This window comes from Piliocolobus tephrosceles, chromosome 18 (genome assembly GCF_002776525.5).
Source record: "Piliocolobus tephrosceles isolate RC106 chromosome 18, ASM277652v3, whole genome shotgun sequence".
Taxonomy (NCBI): Eukaryota; Metazoa; Chordata; class Mammalia; order Primates; family Cercopithecidae; genus Piliocolobus; species Piliocolobus tephrosceles.
The window spans coordinates 21197028-21216997 of NC_045451.1; the positions used below are offsets into that span (position 1 = coordinate 21197028).

Below are 19970 nucleotides of genomic sequence, written 5' to 3' on the forward strand. Positions count from 1 at the left end.
GAACTCTTCAGCAGGTGCGATTCCAATGTGCCAAAATGTACCTGGGTATTGTAGGAGGCTTCTCTTTGGAGGCGGACAAGAGGGAAGATTCCCAAAACCTGTTTTCTGTCATTCATTTACTTTTAAATCAATCTAACTTTACATTTTCTCTGTTGGATAAACACACAACAATATTAAGTACTTATAATCACCATCCTCTGGGAGCTACTCAGTATGTACCAAAAATACTGTTCTGTACTAAGCATTGTGGATGGAGATTTTACAGAGTGGAGAAAAACGTGCCCTTGCTCTTAATGAGCTCACAGTCTAATGAAGAACAGATTGGCAAGTTTTAGAGCACAGAAAAGAAAAACCTACATCAATAAAGACAATGATCTGGAATCTCACAGTTGTTACCCGTGACACTCATATCAGAGTGTGGAAGAGACAGCATCCATTCCCACTTATCGGCATCTGGACCCAGGGCACGGAGAAGCCCACAGCTGTCTCTAAGACAGTCAAGCTTAGGACCTCACACCTTTGCTCTTTGGCTTCTCTAACTCTGACATTTGTGATGTTAAAGGATGGCACCAAAACAATACAAACACGACAGAGAGCACAAGCAGATGCCCAGCCACGATGCAGATATGCAAATATGCATCAGAAACATGTATGCCCATAGAATGAAAGACCCTACAGTCGAAAGAAAAAAAATGATCAAAGCAATAGCTATGTTTAAAAACTCAGTATCAGCACTTGGTATTTGAAAGAGAGATTATGCAATTCTAATGAGGTAACAGGCAAAAAGAAGCGAAACACAACAAGAACGGTGGAAGTCCTGAAAAGAGAGTGCCCACGTCCAGCACAAGTCACTGCAGCCTTAGCCAAATGAGAATGAGAATCAGGTGAGAGAGTCCAGGAATGTTAACTGGGCGAGACAGAGAAGCAGGTAGAAAGGCTGCACAAGAACACCCTTCACCACCAACACAACGACTGATCAGAGAGAGGAGGTGGCTGCGAAACTGAAGGCAGAGTTAAGAGAGAAGAAAGAATGGGAGTCACAGGACAGAGTGAGTCCAGTTAGATGAGGTAGCCGTCTCACCTCCAGCGGGGCAGATAAAGTTACTGTTGGCGAGCTGAGGCTACGAGGCCGGCGGATCTGAGGCTCGATTAGATGGTTGTTACTGTTTGCGGCTGATCCAGACGCACCATCTTCTGCAAGCTATTTTGGAGGCAAAAACAAGTTAGCTTCTTAGGAGGATCTCCCTGTGTGTGTGATTAGGAGCGCGAACCCAAACAACAACGCAAACAGCAATAATAAGAGGTCTGGCCTATTTAAAGCATGGAGGAAATAATTAAACATAATGATGGGGGAAAGGATGGGGAAACACATTCAAGGGAAATAAAAATGAATCACTAGCCCAGCATAAAAACTAGCCTCAGATTAAAGGCAGGGGGTTGGGGGGGGCAGGGAAGAAGCTACACACTGTAATAGGCTCTTACTTTGAAAATATCTTTCACTTCACATTTTAAAAATGTATTCAGTGATAAACTGATTTGAAAAGCAAATTCTTCCTTAGGCTATTATTGTATTTAAAGTAATTCATTTTCTTTGTGAGAAAGCTTTTTACAAATATGACTCTTTCAGAACAATACATAAACACCAGGGAGGGAGGTCGGTCATGTACATTTTGGCTTCTATGGCCTGCGGTTTTAAGTTGGATGGCGATCTTCGTACCTGCATGATAGGTCGAGTCCAAGTTGTGGTTCGATTGTTATGATTGACATAGTATGTGCGCCCCTTAGCATCTTTTCTTTCTTCCCAGCCTGAAGGCAGACCCGGCGTGGTATGTACATAGGCCACTGATGGCTGTTTGTGCAAGAAATCATTATTATTTAATACCTTGCATTTGTTTTCTAATCAGTTGAATAAAGTAATGTACGCCTAGATAACTATTTTCTCTAGACAAAGTTAATTAGTTCTATTTATATAGAAAATACTTCCAAGTGTCTGGAAAACAGCAATAGATTTCCAATAGCTTCAAATCTACTGTGGAATGAACCCCATACAGTTGCAGATCCAAATTCTTACAGAACTTGGTTCTAAGACCCCCGTAGTCTTCAATGTAAAGGGTTGCTGCTAAGGTGATCATAGGGGAAGGAAAAACATTATCATCTGTTCTGGCTACTAAATTCCACTGCCAAACCAGGTACAGCTTAAAGGTATTTCAAACTGCCCAGTGTCACTGTGTATGAGAGGGATGCTGAGTTTCTCCTCGATGTAGCTCCCATGGGGTGCTCTTCTAGCTTAGTCCTAAATTTCTCCATCAGCTTAGGACCCTTACCCTGTACCTTTTGGGGCAAAATTTTAAAATCCCAACACACAGCCCCTTCTCTAGGATGCTGACGGTCACACAGTAGCATATAATCTGGAGTACCACCCAGGACATCTGTGTGCCCCAGCTCAGGAAGTCTCCCAGCACCCAGCCTCACACCCGAGGCTGTGTGCACCCAAGTCCACTGATAGAAGTGTGTTTCTTTGAAGGCGAACACAGCTTGGCAGTCTTTGGATTTAGAGACGTGTCCAACATAGAGTGACTGTATTTAGACAGTCCACATTTGATCACAAGAAGATCCCTGAGAAACAGTCTAAGAAATGCAGTGTGGATGGAGAAACACTGAAAAACAAGGATGTGTTGATGATGTATGGAGGCACTGGGACAGATGCTGGAGATCAGAGCTGTCCCAGGAAGGCTCGAACGCATAGGTGATGCATGTAAGATCTGTGCCTGCGAAAGAGCTCTAAGTGGGGAAAAGCTCAGAAGCCGACCACAGCTACACCACGGCTCCTAGGAGAATCTAAAAGTATAGGAACCCATGCCTTAGGAATAACCTCTCATGTGAGGTTACAAAAGGAAGCTGCTTCTTTTAGAGTACTCGTCCTTTCTCTAGCCAGGATCTTCTCCTGTCCCTCCAGATATTTTAGCAGGTGTCATTTTCTTGCTATTAGGCTGAGAATACAAATTTCCTCTGAACCCAACTTCTTCCTGTGCTTATGCCACCTCTTCCGTGCACTACCAACAATGTGTCTTGGTGAAGATGATCACTTGGAGTTCCTTGGTGGACCCCAGGATCTCAAATTAGAGAAAGCACCAAGGACGCTGCCAAGTAATTTGGAAACCCCATCTACAGAGAAGCAATGTGCTAACCTCACAGGCTTAAAAGCACAATTCAGAGAAGGATCACCTGTGTAAGATCATGAAGCAGCTGATTTTAGATTATGCATAAGAAAACTTTCGGCTAAAAACGCGGCAACCATTTCCTTAACATTTCCTGAGATAAAGTCCTAAAGCTCCATAAAGATAGTTTATAAAGACAGAAAGACTCGGATCATAGAGCATTCTGGATCCAGGTGTGGAGACTCAGCAGAAGCAGAAGAAACATCAACACTGACTTAATCCTTTCATGAATATTAAACATCAAGGAATTAGCACGCAGTCCCAGTGAAGCTCCTTCCTCCCCTCCTCCTCTAGCAGTGATGCCAACACAAAGGGCTATGTGGATCCGGGCACTTCAATAGACTCCTCTGCTGAGCTAAGTTGTAACCTAAGTTCGTGGTCAATTAGTACCTCTGGCAAAGTATGTGCTTATCAAGTTTTGACCTACTATTGTTTATCCAATCAATCAAACACTAAATGGAATTTGTTACATTCTCAGGTCCCTCTTCCCAGAGCCCTCCCCTTCCAGTGATCCACCTCCCCCTCTCCCAGGACCCTTCCCTTCCACAACTCCCCCACAAACCACCCCCGTCCCCGTCCTGCCCCTGGAAAACTCAGCTCTGGAAACCTTAGCTCTGGAAACCTTTGGGATATTTTTGCAGTTACTGAATCTCTGGAAAGGACACTGAAGAGGCAACTGATAAACTGAAAGCACTTGGATGTGTCATAGATCATCTCAGAACTGAATCCTAAAGCTGTATGAATTCTAGCAACCAGGTTACTTTGTTTTCCTTTTTTTTTTTTTTTTTTTTGAGACATAGTCTCGCTCTGTTACCCAGGCTGGAGTACAGTGGCGCAATCTCCACTGACTGCAACCTCTGCCTCCCACGTTCAAGTGATTCTCCTGTCTCATTTTCCCAAGTAGCTGGGATTACACACGCGCACCATCATGCCCAGCTAATTTTTGTATTTTTAGTAGCAGGGGGGTTTCACCATGTTGGTCAGGCTGGTCTCGAACTGTTGACTTCAGGTGATCCACCTGCTTCGGCCTCTCAAAGTGCTGGGATTACCAGTGTGAGCCACTGCATCCGGCCATACAGGTTACTTTCATACAGCCACAGTGAACAGCACTAATCAGTTTGTGGAAAATTACGAGTGTAGTACAGAACACTGAATTTGATTAAAATGTTCATTCTCTCTTCTATTAAGAACTGAACTGGCAACCTGTAATTTAGTTACATTTATGTGAGAGGGCCATTTGGAAATGTTTCTTTACAGTGTTCTTTCCAAATGACCACAAAGTACAACCTGTGCTGATGATTTCATTTGTAACTCACACTGCCTCCCACCCTGCATGGCTAGTTGAGGGGGGAGGACTCAGCTTCTACAGACAGACCATGGAAGGGCCAAGTTTTGGTCTTCTACAGACAGACCAAAACCAGCCTTCTGCTGTTCTATGCTTGTGAGTATGTTCCACACTAGCTTAACAAAAAAGTAATCAAGAAACCAGTTAGAAATTGCGACTTAGCTTAACACTTCACAGCTTTTCATTGTAGACTGAATACACTGCTGCTTTGTGATGCCCAAAAGCCATTAGCTAGAACTTCCTAGTGGCTCTTTCATTAAAATGAAGAACAAGATTGTAAGCTGCAGAAGTTTCAATATGCTTTTAAAAATAACCACTTTGATGGTGACCATCACAGATTTGCCAAGACTTGCACCAACCCTGTACTGGTGGCCTCGTGCATTTTTAGAATATATACAACAAAGACTGAAAATACTGTGCTATCCCTCTCTTTTTATCTCATGGGGAGGGCCCTGGCTTAGTCTGCCAGAAAGTGACACCACTGTGCATTTATTTGCCTTAAATCAAAGGGCTGTGGTTTCTTGGCTGAGAATCAGTGCCTGTTTATCAGACTACAGGAATGAAAGCACTATCATAGAAAGAAAGCTATACCAGGACGGTTACTTCAGCACAGCACATAGAGTCAAAAGGGCAGGGTAGGGGGAGCGGAAAGTCCCTGAATGTTGGGAAATTAACATCGTAGTGCCTTCACATCACTGAATATTATGTAACTATTAACATGTCCCAGAAGAATGACCATAAGTAAAAAAAAAAAAAAATCCAGTTGCTGAGTAATGTATATACGACACCCCATTTTAAAAAAATAAAGTGGCACAATGTGTACCTATGTGTACATAGCCATATGTCTGAGAGAGCACATGCAGAGTGAGATGATATAATCCCACGGTGGCTCCAGCCCAGGACAATACACTTCAGTGTGAGTGACGGCAGAGGAACAGAGGGGATATCGAAGAGGAAAACACGGGGTGAAGAGACAGAATTGCAAGACAGAAAGTCAAGGGCATTCATGACAAAGGATGTGGAAGAGACATGCAGGATACAGCTGAAGAGAAACGGATGTGATCCTTTCAAACCTAACTAGGTAGGGAGATCTATCTCTTCTACCAGAGTAGATGAAACACTTAGGAATGAATATTGCCAAGGCTGTGGGAAGAAAAAACCCAACCTATGCTGAAACTCAGTGACGGGGAGGGGAGAGTGCAGGCAAGAAGGCAAGAAAAGGGCAGTCTAAAGTGCCACTCGTGATCTCATTCAGAGGGGTCACCTCGTCCTGCCAGGTGACCCTTGCCATGGAGCCTGGTGCTGCAACGATTCCATTTACACTTCATTTACTACATCAGCTACCACAACTCTCCAAAGCTATAAGCAGGTTGCAAGGCCAACAAAATACAAAAATAGGTGATATACAGATGATGTTCATCAGCACTGAATTCTACTAAAATTACTTCATAAAATGATCTTCTCCCCCTCGAAGCTCCACTACTCCCACAGAAATTGCAAGTGCACAGTGGGAAATAGTCCATGTAGAATTTCTTGAATTCTACTGGAGGCTGCCTCACTCAACACATGACTCCCGTAAACCACTGTAGCTCAATACCTTAACCTGAGCTGAGTGTTCCGGGGCTGACTGTTGCCAGTTTGATTTTCCCCTGTACAATGCTGAGCATTAAATTGAAGTCATCAATATCTTTTAGAAAATCGGCAGTTGTATACGTAAAGCTATCCACAAGTAATGAGCAGTTACAGCAAAATACAACACAGGTGAAACAATAAGGAAATTCTTTAAACAGCTACTGCAGTGCAAAGCATAAACTACAAGCTAGCCTAACTTTAGGGATCAAGTAGAAAACAGGCAATTAAAATACATGGTCAAATCTAAGTCACCCACAAACAAGAATACCACAAATTATTCAAAATAATGAATAAGAATGGTTGGTTTAGAGAAACATCAATTTTTCTAGATCACTTATATATCTTAATTATGCCCCCCTGGTATTACGGAAACTTGTTCATTCCTGTGAGGAGAGCCCCTGGTGGCAGAGGAAGGGTCACTGGTGCATTCTGGAGACAAGAAAAGTCTAACTCCCTGTTAGAAATGTGGTAGGGGAGATACAGAAAAGAGAATGGCTCTGGGCACACCCAGAAATCACATGCAGTCTCATGCAATTCCTGTGGCTTCTCTGATTTTCTTCCAACCAAATTATTTTTACCACGCATTCTAATGAAAAGGAAAAAACTTATCAGAAGTACAAACACTTAAAGCCAAAAATATCTTCTAAATGGTCAAGTTAAACACACTTAACCAAAGCCTGAGAGTATTCTTAATAAAATTATGTGGAACTAAAAAATCATTCTATCTTACCCAGTACCTTTAAACAATCCCAAAATGAGAAGCTTAAAATAAGAAACGTGTGCAGCTTTGTAGCACAAAGGAGCTAATCTCATTTTTAAAAAGAGCGTACATTCACCACTACATGAAATATTAAAACTGCCCCACAGCCTCTTGCCATTGATGTCTGATAAAGGGGATCATTACCGTTGGTTCCTCACCACCCGTGACAGTTGATGAACGCGCTCTCCTAGCTGGGGCACTGGGCTGTGAATGATAATTTACATCAGTAAAATGCACTTAGGGGATGACCCACGGCTGTCTGAATCAGGGACCACTGCTGTGGCAGCGCTGTGAGGCAGGTGACATGAGATCAGAATCCCTGAAACCCACTCTGTCCAGACAAAGCCGAGCAGTCGCTGATGACCAGTAGCACAAAGAAAGCTGACCCCTACGCCACCCGAGGTGGCTCATCCTTGATCTGGGTAAACAATGACAACCTCAAAAGAGTGAGCTGCCTTAGAGAAAAACGGAAAGCTGGTCTGGTTTTGCCCCCCATTATCAAATAATTAGCAGATTCTAAAATCCGCCAACACTCAAAACTCAAGAGGCCACTGGTGATCAGTGAGTTTACAGCATCACAAAGTACAAAGAAAGAGGGAAGAATCACCAGTTTCCAGGAAAGTGAGCTCTTTGGGAAATAAAATTGACATTGATTTTGAAAAGGAGAGAAAGTGCCATTCGTTCAAGGAAAATCACAGATCATGAGGCTGAGAAGGATCCTACCAGTCCATCGCAGTTAATTGTTTTGTTTGTGGGGGCCCTATACTGAAACCATCCCAGAAAAGATGCTCTTCTCAAGCTTATTATTAAGTCTCTCCAGCATAAGTCACAAATGACTCTATTATTTTGGCTGCTTCCTTGACTAGTATACTCATTAATTTTTTCTCAAACATAAAAAATGAAAACCTAGGCCGAAATATCCTTTGAAGTCAAGAAAAAACATACATGAGAAGGAAGACACTGTGATTTCAAAAACCTTAAATGCACTTTTCCCCCTTCAAATTCATACATAATACATTATTAGTCTTAAAAATGATCAAGGTTTTATAGCAACAGACAAAAACTGTCAAGGTAAAACATCAAATTGAACACGTTAAAACCACATATTTTCACCTCCAAAAGAAACAAATTTATGTAAAATTTCTTATTTTTAATGTGTACATCAAACATCTCTCAAGGCAGTTCTAGTCTACCTTCCAACTTGAATATTTATTTTTACATACATCAGATGTTACAAAATCCCCTACACTTCTACATTTGCTGATAGCTATTAAAATGATGAGAGAGTTGGAAAGAATTATAGCCAATTCCTGGTGAGCAGAGCTGCCTTTAAAGAGAAGGTACAGAGGCTCTGTCGAGTTCAGACTTCAGGTCATTAGGAAGGGAAAGGAACATGAGGATGGTCGCCCGGAAGAGTTCTTCCTGGTTAAAGGGACTCGTGTTTTCAAAGTACAGATCACTGGAGCATAACTATAGTAACTCAGTAAAGTAAAAGGAATTACGAATGTACCAAGAAGTTTAAGTGAGCAAATCAAAATTGGTATAAATTTGGGTGAAAAACTAAAGCAGCATTTTAGAGATGGGTGGCAGTAACAATTCTCTGTATTGGAAATCCACTTTCCTAGGGCAATTTGCCAGGAAATTTAAAAACATCTCATTTATATGGTAAATAAATTTACACAGGAAAAACTCTTTTTGCAGCAGCCCAGATGATTGTAAATGAAAGCCCAAAAAGTTAACTGATGACTGGAAATTAGCATGGGTTACCGGTGGTAGATGGCCCTGTTCTGCAACCGCGTCGGTGACACTGCATGACCTCAACCGTGAGGAGGGTTCTCTTTGCTGGAAGGAGAGGAAAAGACAGGAATCATCAAGAAATATATCCTTAAAAGCAACTTTCATTGGTTTAACAAATACATCACTCAACCATATTCACCGCTCTTCGATATTAGAAGGTAATTAAATGAAACATCTTTTCAGAGCAAGGACAGTCATCCTTGAAAAAGTCATCTTCCACTTTAATTTTCAGTTAAGCAGACTAGAATTTTGATTAGTCCTTAGAATTAATGGCAAAAATAACAGGAGACCAAAACTTTCGGAAAGGAGACTCAACAGGACTCTGCAACACTCTAATGCTGCTTTACAAACAGTAAGAAGCTAGCAGTCTTGTAGTTTGCTTTAAGATGCACCCTCCAGGTAAATTTTAATGTGATGTGAATAGAGGGAAAAAGAGGAAGAAATAAGAAATAGTGATATGTGGCTACCCACATTTACTGATTATTACAATTTACAAAGAGTCAGTTGCATCCTATATTCAGAGGAGCTCAGACATCATCTTGGCCTACATCTGAAAGATCTGGTATTTATAATTTTGGCTTCTTCTTCTTCTTTTTTTTTTTTTGAGACCGAGTCTTGTTCTACTGCCCAGGATGGAGTGCAGTGGCGTGATCTGAGCTCCCTGCAACCTCTGCCTCCCAGGTTCCAGCGATTCTCCTGTCTCAGCTTCCTGAGTAGCTGGGACTACAAGCCCCGCCATCACACCCGGTTAATTTTTTATATTTTCAGTAGAGATGGGTTTCCCCATATTGGTCAGGTTGGTCTCGAACTCCTGACCTCAGGTGATTCACCCACCTCGGCCTCCCAGAGTACTGGGATTACAGGCGTGAGCCTCCATGCTCAGCCAATTTCAGCTTCTAAGCGGACTTCAAGTAGTAAAGACAGGAATAATTAAAAATAGTGAGATCAAGCTAAAATAAAAAAAGATATAGTGTGTAGTGTCTAATATTCCTCTCACTTGTTTGTATTAGTCTATGTGGTTAAATGAAGCCTAACTGACAGGAATGAAGATTAGCAGCAGGTCACATACAGAAGCCAGAGTCTCCTTATCAGCAAGTTTATCCATGGTATCAATTTCTAGTATTCACTCATTTTTAACATTTTGTGATAAGTAAATGGTACAAGAAGACTCTGTGGTAGGGATGGGGGACAATTCACATCTTCCCACATTGGTTATTGTGAAAGAATCAGTCTTTAACAAAAGTGTCACTGTTGCTCAGGCTGGAGTACAGTGGCGTGATCTTGGCTCACTGCAACCTCTGCCTCCCGGGTTCAAGAAATTTTTGTGCCTCGGCCTCCTGAGTAGCTGGAACCACAGGTGCACCCCACCACACCCAGCTAAGTTTTGCATTTTTAGTAGAGACAGGGTTTCACCATGTTGGCCAGGGTGGTCTTGAACTCCTGACCTCAGGTGATCTGCCCGCTTCAGCCTCTCAAAGTGCTGGCATTACAAGCATGAGCCACTGCACCCAGCCAAAGCTCAAGTTCTTGCCCTTGAATATAGAGTAATCCCGATAAGCAAATATCCTATTTGACTCTCATTTAACAGTGAACACGATGTGAAAATAATACGATATTGTATTTGGGTCTTAAGGATATTTCATGCATCTAGAATAATTAAATGCAGGAGCTCCCCACTCAAAGAACTAAAATTGCTAACTTATTACTAATGCTGAAGAAAATTACGATGTTTACTTGGTTTACTAAAGGAGTCTTACTGCCATGGATTCTGTGGTACCTCCTTGGTTTTATAGGTTTTAAAAACAGGGCTTCATTGTTTGTGTTGTTTCTATAACAACAGTTTTACCAATTCAAATATCCCATATATATGCAATCTCTTTTATCCTGTCCATTTAGTACTACATTTTCATGTTGGCAACACATCTCTTTTTGAAAAAGTCACAGAATTTTAATGTGAAATCACATTAACTGAATGACAAATGCAATTCATGTAATAGAGGCCTATAGTGTCTTTAAAATAAAAACACCATAACCAAAAGTAACAATTTGTGAGTACTTACTTGCTTTTACATTGCATGCAGTGCTATCATTTCTGTTGGTTATGGTCACAGTAATGATTATTTTTTTTAGGATGCTATTTTCAGTGGAGTGACTACCATCATCTACTATTGCATACCTTTTTTTTTTCTCTTGAGACGGAGTCTCGCTCTGTCCCCCAGGCTGGAGTGCAGTGGCCGGATCTCAGCTCACTGCAAGCTCCACCTCCCAGGTTTATGCCATTCTCCTGCCTCAGCATCCCGAGTAGCTGGGACTACAGGCACCCGCCACCTCGCCCGGCTAGTTTTTTGTATTTTTTAGTAGAGACGGGGTTTCACCGTGTTCGCCAGGATGGTCTCGATCTCCTGACCTCCTGATCCGCCCATCTCAGCCTCCCAAAGTGCTGGGATTACAGGATTGAGCCACCGCGCCCGGCCTTATCCCACACCTTCAAGTTCAGTTTCTTGAGAAACACTGAGACTTCATTTGCTCTTAATTCTAAGCATAAGCAGGGATTTTCTATGGGTTATTTCTGCACAGTTTTGTATTGTCAAACATGGAAGTCTTTGGGACTGATTCCATTGGGCTCAGGCATTAAGCCCATCTGAAGCTTCTAGAAAGTATGTTTCTGATGGTGGAGAGCCCAAGTTAAAATGCTACCTTGATGACAGTGTCACAATTTCACAACCTTTCTCAAGGTTCATATTCTCGGACTTAGGTGAATATGTCTTCTATCTCCCATTCAAACCTTGTTTTGGATGAGCCACTTAAGCATCGTGCCCTTATCAGCGAAATGAGAATGATAAATCCTGCAGAATATGACTTAAGAGGACTGATTAGGCCTGATGGCTTTTAACTGTTACTGTGAAATACTACCTTTGTGATAAAGGTACTATTTTCATGAGCCTTTTGGCTGGGAAAGGAATTCTACAAGGTTAAAGCTAATAATTACAGATATCATGAAGTTTTACTTCTTTGAGTTCTTTATAAACCAAGAAAGTGTTAGTGGTATAGGGGTGAGCAAAGCTGCCTTCCAAAACAAGAAAGATTCTCACCTGCTTGGGCTAATTTTAGTGTAGTCCTGCTTCTCCTAGGGAAGGAGGAACTTTGGAAAATGTCAGAGTTAGCTGGGAGCTGGAAGACCCTTGGTCACTATTTACATAAGAGATTCTCCTAAAGCAACAAAAAACAATAAAACATTGCTCAGCTTTTCTTTCAAACAAGGCCACTACTTACAACCAAAGAGCTGAACTGTTCCCCATTGGCGTCTGGAGTGATCTGAAGCCTTCTGCTCAGTTCCTCTGACAGCTCCTGAGGGCTGGTCCGAGATCCCGGGGAGGCCGGTGGTGGGGGCAGAGTCAGACCGAGAGAGTCTCCAGCGATATTCACTTCCTCTGAAATGGTCTCCCAGGGCTTTCAGAGAAAGACACTGGGGTAAACGCTAGGAACTGGGGATCCACCCAGCTCCCCAACAAAGCTATGTAACAACAATAGCCACAGTGGTAACTACAATTAACACCTACTAAGTGCCTCTCATGAGGCACACAACCTTCACAATAATCATGAGGAAGATATGACTACTCCTGCAATTAAGAGATGAGGAAACTGAGGCACAGACAATAACTTGCCCAAGGTAACAGCTAGCAAGTGGTAGGGCCATGATGTGAATCAAAGAGGCCTGGTTCCAGACAGAGGCTGTGCTCTTACCCACTTTATAAAACTGCCTCGCTGAACAGTGACTGATTTCCAGCACTTGTTACTATATGTGTGGGCAAACACACACACACACACACACATGCTTCTCTGGAGTTTACAAACAATTGTCATGGATTTTCTTTACTTTTAACCACTGAGGATTCACCAAGACAGCAGTATAGAAGCTATATGCTGTAATTAAACAATGGTATAAAATAACTTAGAGTGAATGTATTATGGAATCATTACTTTTGCTTTTCCAAGCTGAATCACTGCATTGTGAATGACCTTCCTAACACAATGTCTAAGAAGAATGGATTTTTAGTACGTAAACAGAGCTGATAAGACAGCATGGAAGATTATGGCTAATCTGTTGTTTAATTCATAACGTTTTAAGTAACATACCATAACTATTTAAAGGGAAAATTACACATTTCTATTCACCTAAATTTATATTTTCATGGTAACAAATCTCTTTCAAGTGTCAAAGCGACTCAATAAAAATATGCATATGATACCCAAACAAGTTACAGGGCTCATTTGATAGCTCAACTATGAAAAAAACAAGTTGTCATTTAATGAGACATGGTTAGACCCTGGTGAAGAATAAATTACAAAGTAAAAATATCTTAAGATTTTCACACTGAAAAATAATGTGGGCTGGACGCAGTGGCTCACACCTGTAATCTCAGCACTTTGGGAGGCTGAGGTGGGTGGATTATGAGGTCAGGAGTTCAAGACCAGCCTGGCCAACGTGGTGAAACCCTGTCTCTACAAAAAATACAAAAAAAAAAAAAAAAAAAAGAGAGAGAAAAAAAGAAAAAAAATCAGCCAGTGTGATGGCACGTGCCTGTAATCCCAGCACTTCGGGAGGCTAAGGCAGTGGGTGGATCCCAAGGTCAGGAGATTGAGACCATCCTGGTCAACATGGTGAAACCCACATCTACTACAAATATAAAAACTAGCCAGGTATGGTGGTGCGTGCCTGTAATACCAGCTACTCAGGAGGCTGAGGCAGGAGAATTGCTTGAACTCAGGAGGCAGAGGTTGCAGTGAGCTGAGATTGCACCACTGCACTCCAGCCTGGGAGACAGAGCAAGACACTGTCTTGAAAAAAATAAAAATAAAAATAGTGTTATTCCCATTTCTATCAATATAGAACCACATATCCTTGTCAAATATGACTTTTATAGTCACTTTCAAGTTAATTAATATCCAGGCTGGTAATTAATTCGCTGCATCACTGTAATCTTTACATTCTCAACAATGTTTACTGAGAGAAGAAATTACGATATAAAATCAAGCTGGAGAACATGGGAAGAAGGAGCTGCCGGGCTTTGCAGCATTCTGGTGACATCGTACCTCGGGGACATCCCCGCCCTCCGAGGGCTCGGGCTCCAAGTCCTCACTGATATGCCTGCGGGAGCGGAAGCGACGATGCGCTGCCTCCTGGTTGATCTGTCTGATGTTATTGTCTGACTCGGAGGACACGTCCCTGAGCACGCGGGAAAGGGGGAAGGAGAAGAGGAGAAGCGGTTGAGATCGGGCCTTTCGTGACAGTCCAATGCTCATGGAGGGCCAGATGCCCACTGAAGTGTCAGCATCAAACACTGACAACTTAGCTGGTCATCCAATGTGAGAATTCTCCCACCATATCATGGCTAAAATAGGTTAAGGTTCATTGCAATCAAATACATGCAGTTTTAAAATGCATTAGTCATACCGTTCTGAGCATCTTTCAGGTATATATTTCAAAATATACCTTAGTGCTTAATAAAAAACAGAAATCAAAGTGCTCTGCCCATATGCCACAGTGACAAGTCAGGCCTCTGGAAGCAGAGGTGACAGGTGAGTTCACACAGCAGCTGGGCAGTTCCAATCCTTCTAAAAATCCAGCAATCATAAGGTAGCTACTTTTGGTCACCAGCAATTTGACCAAAGACTACAAAAAGTACAAATTCAAAGTTGTCATCTGGAGGGAAGTACACCTGATCCAACATGAATTTTTTTTTCAGCTGCTTTCTAGCTCATTTTGACAGAATCTCAAAATCGTGACACTGCATTCCCCCCCTTTATCCTACTTTAAAAATCCTAATAACATCAGGAGATAACCTCTCTAGTCAGCCAGGGTCTGAACACTGCAACATCATACACTATTTTTTGTCACGTGATGCTCTCAATTCAGGATCTAAAAGTTTTGATTCAATTTGGAAAACTTTTTTGGGCTGGGCGTGGTGGCTCATGCCTGTAACGCCAGCACTTTGGGAGGCCAAGGTGGGTGAATCCCTTGAGGTCAGGAGCTCAAGACGCGCCTGGCCAACATGGTGAAACCCCGTCTCTACTGAAAACACAACAATTAGCCGAGTGTGGTGGCGTGTGCCTGTAGTCTCCGCTACTCAGGAGGCCGAGGAAGGAGAATCACCTGAGCCCGGGAGGTGGAGGTTGCAATGAGCTGAGATTGCACCACTGTACTCCAGCCAGGGCAGCAGAGTGCGACTCCTTCTCAAAAAAAAAAAAAAAAAAACACACACACACACAAACTTTTTTTTTGCAGTAAATTATAGGCAATCATAATCATACTTCGGGGGAAAATACTAGTCAGAGGCTTTTAGTGTACAAGTTTAAATGCCAAAAAGTTTTTCAGGGAAAACTCTCACAGACACTTTCAATAAGACAGTATATCCCATTAACAAAAATTATGTCACAAGTTAGTATCTCAAAAGTTGAAATCTTTATTTCAGACTAATTGAAATATAGTACTTATCAAGAACACTCATTATAGACTCTAAAACACAATTTTTAAAGTTTTCTCACACATTCTGAAATGAACTTATGCTATATCCCAACAAAGAGCCTGTCAGCAGAGGTTGTGGTGGAAGCTCTTTTTCCTTAACTGACTTTCCTCTTGCCTTCTAGAAGTCATGCCCGTTGGAAGCAGGCGCTCCTCAGGTTCTGCCAAGTTCTGCTGTGTCCTTTCTGACTCAGCCTCTCCCTTTGACATTGCTGCCTCACTGATAGGGCAGTTACGCCTCTGCCTTCTCCCAAAACTACATGTGAACCCGAACTTGGATTCAGAGCTGCATTTTTTGGCCAGGCACGGCGGCTCACACCTGTAATCCTAGCACTTTGGGAGGCTTTGTCTTGGCTGCTAGGCAGCTCAGGTGAGCGGAGTTTGAGATCAGCTTGACCAACATGGTGAAACTTCCCATCTTTACAAAAATACAAACATTAGCCGGGCATGGTAGTGGGCGCCTGGAATTGGGATTCCAGCTACTCAGGAGGCCGAGGCAGGAGAATCGCTTGAACCTGGGAGGTGGAGGTTGCAGTGAGCCGAGATGGCACCACTGCGGGTGATAAAGTGAGACTCTGTCTCAAACAAACAACAACAGAAAAAGAACTGCATTTTTCCCTTGTTGCTCTAGACTAGTGAAGAGCCAGCAAGTTATACCTTTTGTTTTAGTTTCTGGGACACTGTCACCAAAGATAGTTTCTCCTTTAAACCCCTTTTTGGGGTCGTGTCAACACACTAAAAAGCTGTTCATGTTTAATGTACACCCTTTGATGAGTGTGGGGACATGTATACACCTGCGGAGCCATAAAAAAAATAGTATATATTTAAAAATGTAGGAAGTGTTTTCTCCAGAATTCCCTCATTAGTTTCACAACTCAGTGAGGTAGAGAAAGTAGCAACTATCCCCATTTGTCCCCAAAATACAAACTCCAATTTGCATGATCCTTATTTATTAAGTTGAATATTTTTCCATATATGTATTATCTGTCAGGATTTTTTCCTCTGTGAGTTGCTCCTAGCCACTTTTCTGCAGAGGCTGCATGAGGACCTACCTTTTCAGGTACTTCTTTCTCATGCTGTTGAGCAAAGGTAGATAATGGTGCTTTGCTTAGGATATTGCTGCCAAGATTCTTCTGGTCACTACATGTAACCAAGCCCAAGGTGGGTCCAAATTCGTTTTTACTACAAATAGCTACGATGGATTACAACAATTCCAATAGCTATGGGCATTAATCAAAAGGAAATAATAAGCAATAATATAAAAAAACAAAAAGAATCCACCAAACTATTTCCATGGGAAAAAATTTTAACAAAAGATAGTTCAGCATTACGCAGCTGCTCTGATATTTTTCCTGTCCTGAGACTATTTTGCTGTCTCGAGCTAATGCCCACGCTGGGTTGTCTAAAGCTGATCACGAACGGCTGATATTCACGAGAACCCACCTGGGGGCTCAGGGAAGACAGGCTATTTGTTGTTCCAGATTCTGTAAGCTTTATCTCTAAATTAAACAAAACCTAGACCAGAAGACTTGGCCACCCTCCCCAACCACAGTCATATGTACAGTATCTTTGCAATTTCTAAAGATAAAAGGTTTTTAAGAACATGATACCTCATACTGCTTGTTGTCTAAAATGTATTATTAGCCAATTTCTTTCAGAGTTCGAGTAGACAAGAAAATTATACTACCCTATAGACTTGCTTTTATTACATACTGAACGTTATATAGTTCATTGATAATTTCCTCCTTGTCTTGGCTGCTAGGCAGCTCATAATTTCTAGGATAAAATTCCTTTTCCTTAAGACTTTGTTTTTGCCCTTTGATGTATTATCAATAGACTTAGATCTTGCTATACAAAATGATTTAAAAACAAGTTGCTACAAAACCATTTTTAAAATCCATGAGTTTTAACCAGTATTTATTTGCTATCAATCAAACCGCAAATTGCTGAGGGAACAAAACAGGAATTGGTTTACTGCATCCGTGAGGCTGGTGAGGGATTAAAATACACAGTAATTACTAATTCTAATTTTGCAACTCTGCCATGTGTTTCTGATTATATTAAGAAGGTAACATTTCCTTAAAAAAAGAAAAAAATTTTTTTGAGGTTTCCAAATCAATGCCTTGAAGAGAGTAAAAATCCAAAAACTTAGAGAAAACAGAAAATTGCAAAGCCAATTTGCTTGCTGGTTCTGTTCTGGGTCAGTTGGGAGAGAAAGGTGAGGAAGAAAACAATATAATCAACAAATGTAAGATAAGTCTAAGAAAAACAACCTCTGCTTTGTATTTCAGGAATCGACATAAAAGAATACCTAGAAAATAAATCAGCTCATACTGAAAATAGCAGCATGTGACTCAAAGGCAATTGCTTACAATATACAAGGTCTGACCGCTCTTGCATGCTTTACATAAATGGAGAGGAATCTCGTACCACACCACCATCTGCTCTTATTGACATATGATTTCTTTCCCAGTCTTGTCCCAGAGGGCCGCCATATTTGTCCCTAGCTGTGCATGTGCACGTGTTCCCGACCGTCACACGGTACTCACATCAGGCTTGGTCGGTGCCACTGAGTGGTCCGGTTGTTGTGGTTGACATAGTAAGTTCGGCCTAAATTGTCCACTTTTTCTTCCCACCCGGGAGGCAGAGGAGGAGGAGGAAGTTCCTCTTGGTGCTGAGAAGCCGAGTCATTTGAGTCAACAACTTCCCATCCATGCTGTGGAATAAAGTGAGAGGGATGATTATGAGGTGGGTTCTTCGGCTGTAAAGAAGAGGTCATCACAAGGGCAGCAAGGAGAAGCCCTGTGTGCCCTTCTCCTTGCTCTGGGGCTCTCTGGCTCTAGCCATGGCTTTGGGGACACATTTGAGTAAATTCCCAGTTGAAGGCCAAAAAAAAAAAAATCAATTCTAGAAAGGCCTCAAAAATCTTTTGAGTAATGGCCAATTAATTGTGCTGCCCTCTAAGATGACTACATTGCAGAACAACATGATTTGGTGACACTACTTAAGTCACATCATACTCTTCCCATATGTCATGTTTGTTATTTTGACTTGAGGGCCTCCAAGGCTGTACAAAGCCCTGCCAATGATGCGGGTCACATTACAGCTGTCATCTTTTCAACACCTCCATGAGGTAAAGGGAGCAGGGAAGATGAGCTGCGTTGCACCTGTGTTCTAACAGAAATCATGGCGCAGGGGACCAGAGGCCCGGAGCCCTGTTGCTCCCCAGGGAGGTGGGCTTTGAGAGAGAAGCCTCCTCTTTGCATCCCGAACAACCGCAGGAGCCACGAGTCTGAAAGCTGCTGCTTTCTACTCAGGCCCTCTACACTAGCTGTGTCCACACCAATGGGTTTCATGGTACCAAAATTTGAGTTCCATTTTTATAGCACATATTTTAGGCATTACGTACTTGCTTCCTAACATCCTCTGCTAAAATCACTGGAAAATTAAGTAATTCACTGGTTACTGCAGTTGGAAGGCAAGAAGAGTGCAAAAAATTCCTTGGATTTGAGATGAAAATCTGTTGACGTGCTTAAGAAATGTTAACATTCATAAATTTCTACCACCCACATTATTCCTCTTCATGTATATATAGTGATGAAGGCTTAGAAATGAAATAATGCCTGGAAATACAATCTCTCAGGAGGAGGGGTGTTCGGGTAACTTCTCCACCACACATTATTCACATATCACATACATGCAACAGCTGCAAACAGATGTGAGAATAAGCCCTAGAGAGGTCTCAGTTAATGGACACTTTGAGAATATGGGAATTTGTCTAACAAAACAGCACTGTCCAAGGCGTGTGCTGAAAAGGTACGATAGGACCCACAGCATCAGTCTGTGACAAGGTAAATACGGGCAGCTCTGTCGGCAAGGAAAAAAGGGACATCCTCTGGTCAGCTCATTCCAGAATGGCATTTCTAGAGGAGGGTTTTTCTACTGCAGGCTGTCACCTGCGGCCAAATGAGTAAGAAACTTGAAAAAAAGTGATTTTCTGAATTCCTTCACCCACTTTGAAGCGACTTCAATGGCTAAAAGGAATTTACAAAGAGCTGCAAGTCCACAGCAATAACAGAGTTGAATGTGTGAGGAGACTTCCACGGAGCTGGGGGGCTAACACTGGGGAATGGGCATGGCATTGTCTAAAGAGAAATCTCTCAGAAGAGTCGTGCTGTAACACAAAAAGTTCATCTTTAACCAAAACAAATAAATGCACTGGTAGACTATCAATGACTAATTTGCAGACATATGTACTTTTTTTATATTTAAGCTTTCTAAACTTTTATTTCCTTCAATTATAAAGTTTGAAAGCAAAACACGAATATGATCTCAAGGCAAGGAGAGAGGCCTGACGCCATCCACGTACCTCCATGTCGTCCCTCTGGTCACTGTTTTCTTCATCTTGACCTCCATTTTTCGGCATATAGGCCATTTTCAGTCGCAAAAATCCCTTAACTCGAGACTTATGACTGAATGCATAACAGAAGAAAATTGGTTAGAAGGGGTGTGACTTGAAACGCTACACTTAAAATCGTCTTTAGCAAAAGCCAACCACCACAGCACGCAGGGCAGGCATCCCCACCCATACCTACAGCACGCAGGGAGGCATCCCCACCCACCCATACCCACAGCACGCAGGGCAGAAATCCCCACCCACCCATACCCACAGCACGCAGGGCAGGCATCCCCACC

The 19970-nt window shown here is 42.1% G+C and overlaps 1 protein-coding gene across 3 annotated transcripts in view; it reads right to left on the bottom strand.

Annotated features, from left to right (window-relative positions):
- NEDD4L (NEDD4 like E3 ubiquitin protein ligase) overlaps positions 1–19970 on the bottom strand; it is a 374753-nt gene that overhangs the window by 60167 nt on the left and 294616 nt on the right. For all 3 annotated transcript variants that reach the window (XM_023218344.3, XM_023218345.2, XM_023218346.3), the window contains 7 exons: positions 19645–19747; positions 17825–17991; positions 13847–13979; positions 12026–12202; positions 8723–8797; positions 1718–1849; positions 1082–1201 (listed from right to left, as the gene is read on the bottom strand). In XM_023218344.3, coding sequence (XP_023074112.1) covers positions 1082–1201; positions 1718–1849; positions 8723–8797; positions 12026–12202; positions 13847–13979; positions 17825–17991; positions 19645–19747 — 907 coding nt within the window. The remainder of the gene's footprint in view (positions 1–1081; positions 1202–1717; positions 1850–8722; positions 8798–12025; positions 12203–13846; positions 13980–17824; positions 17992–19644; positions 19748–19970) is intronic.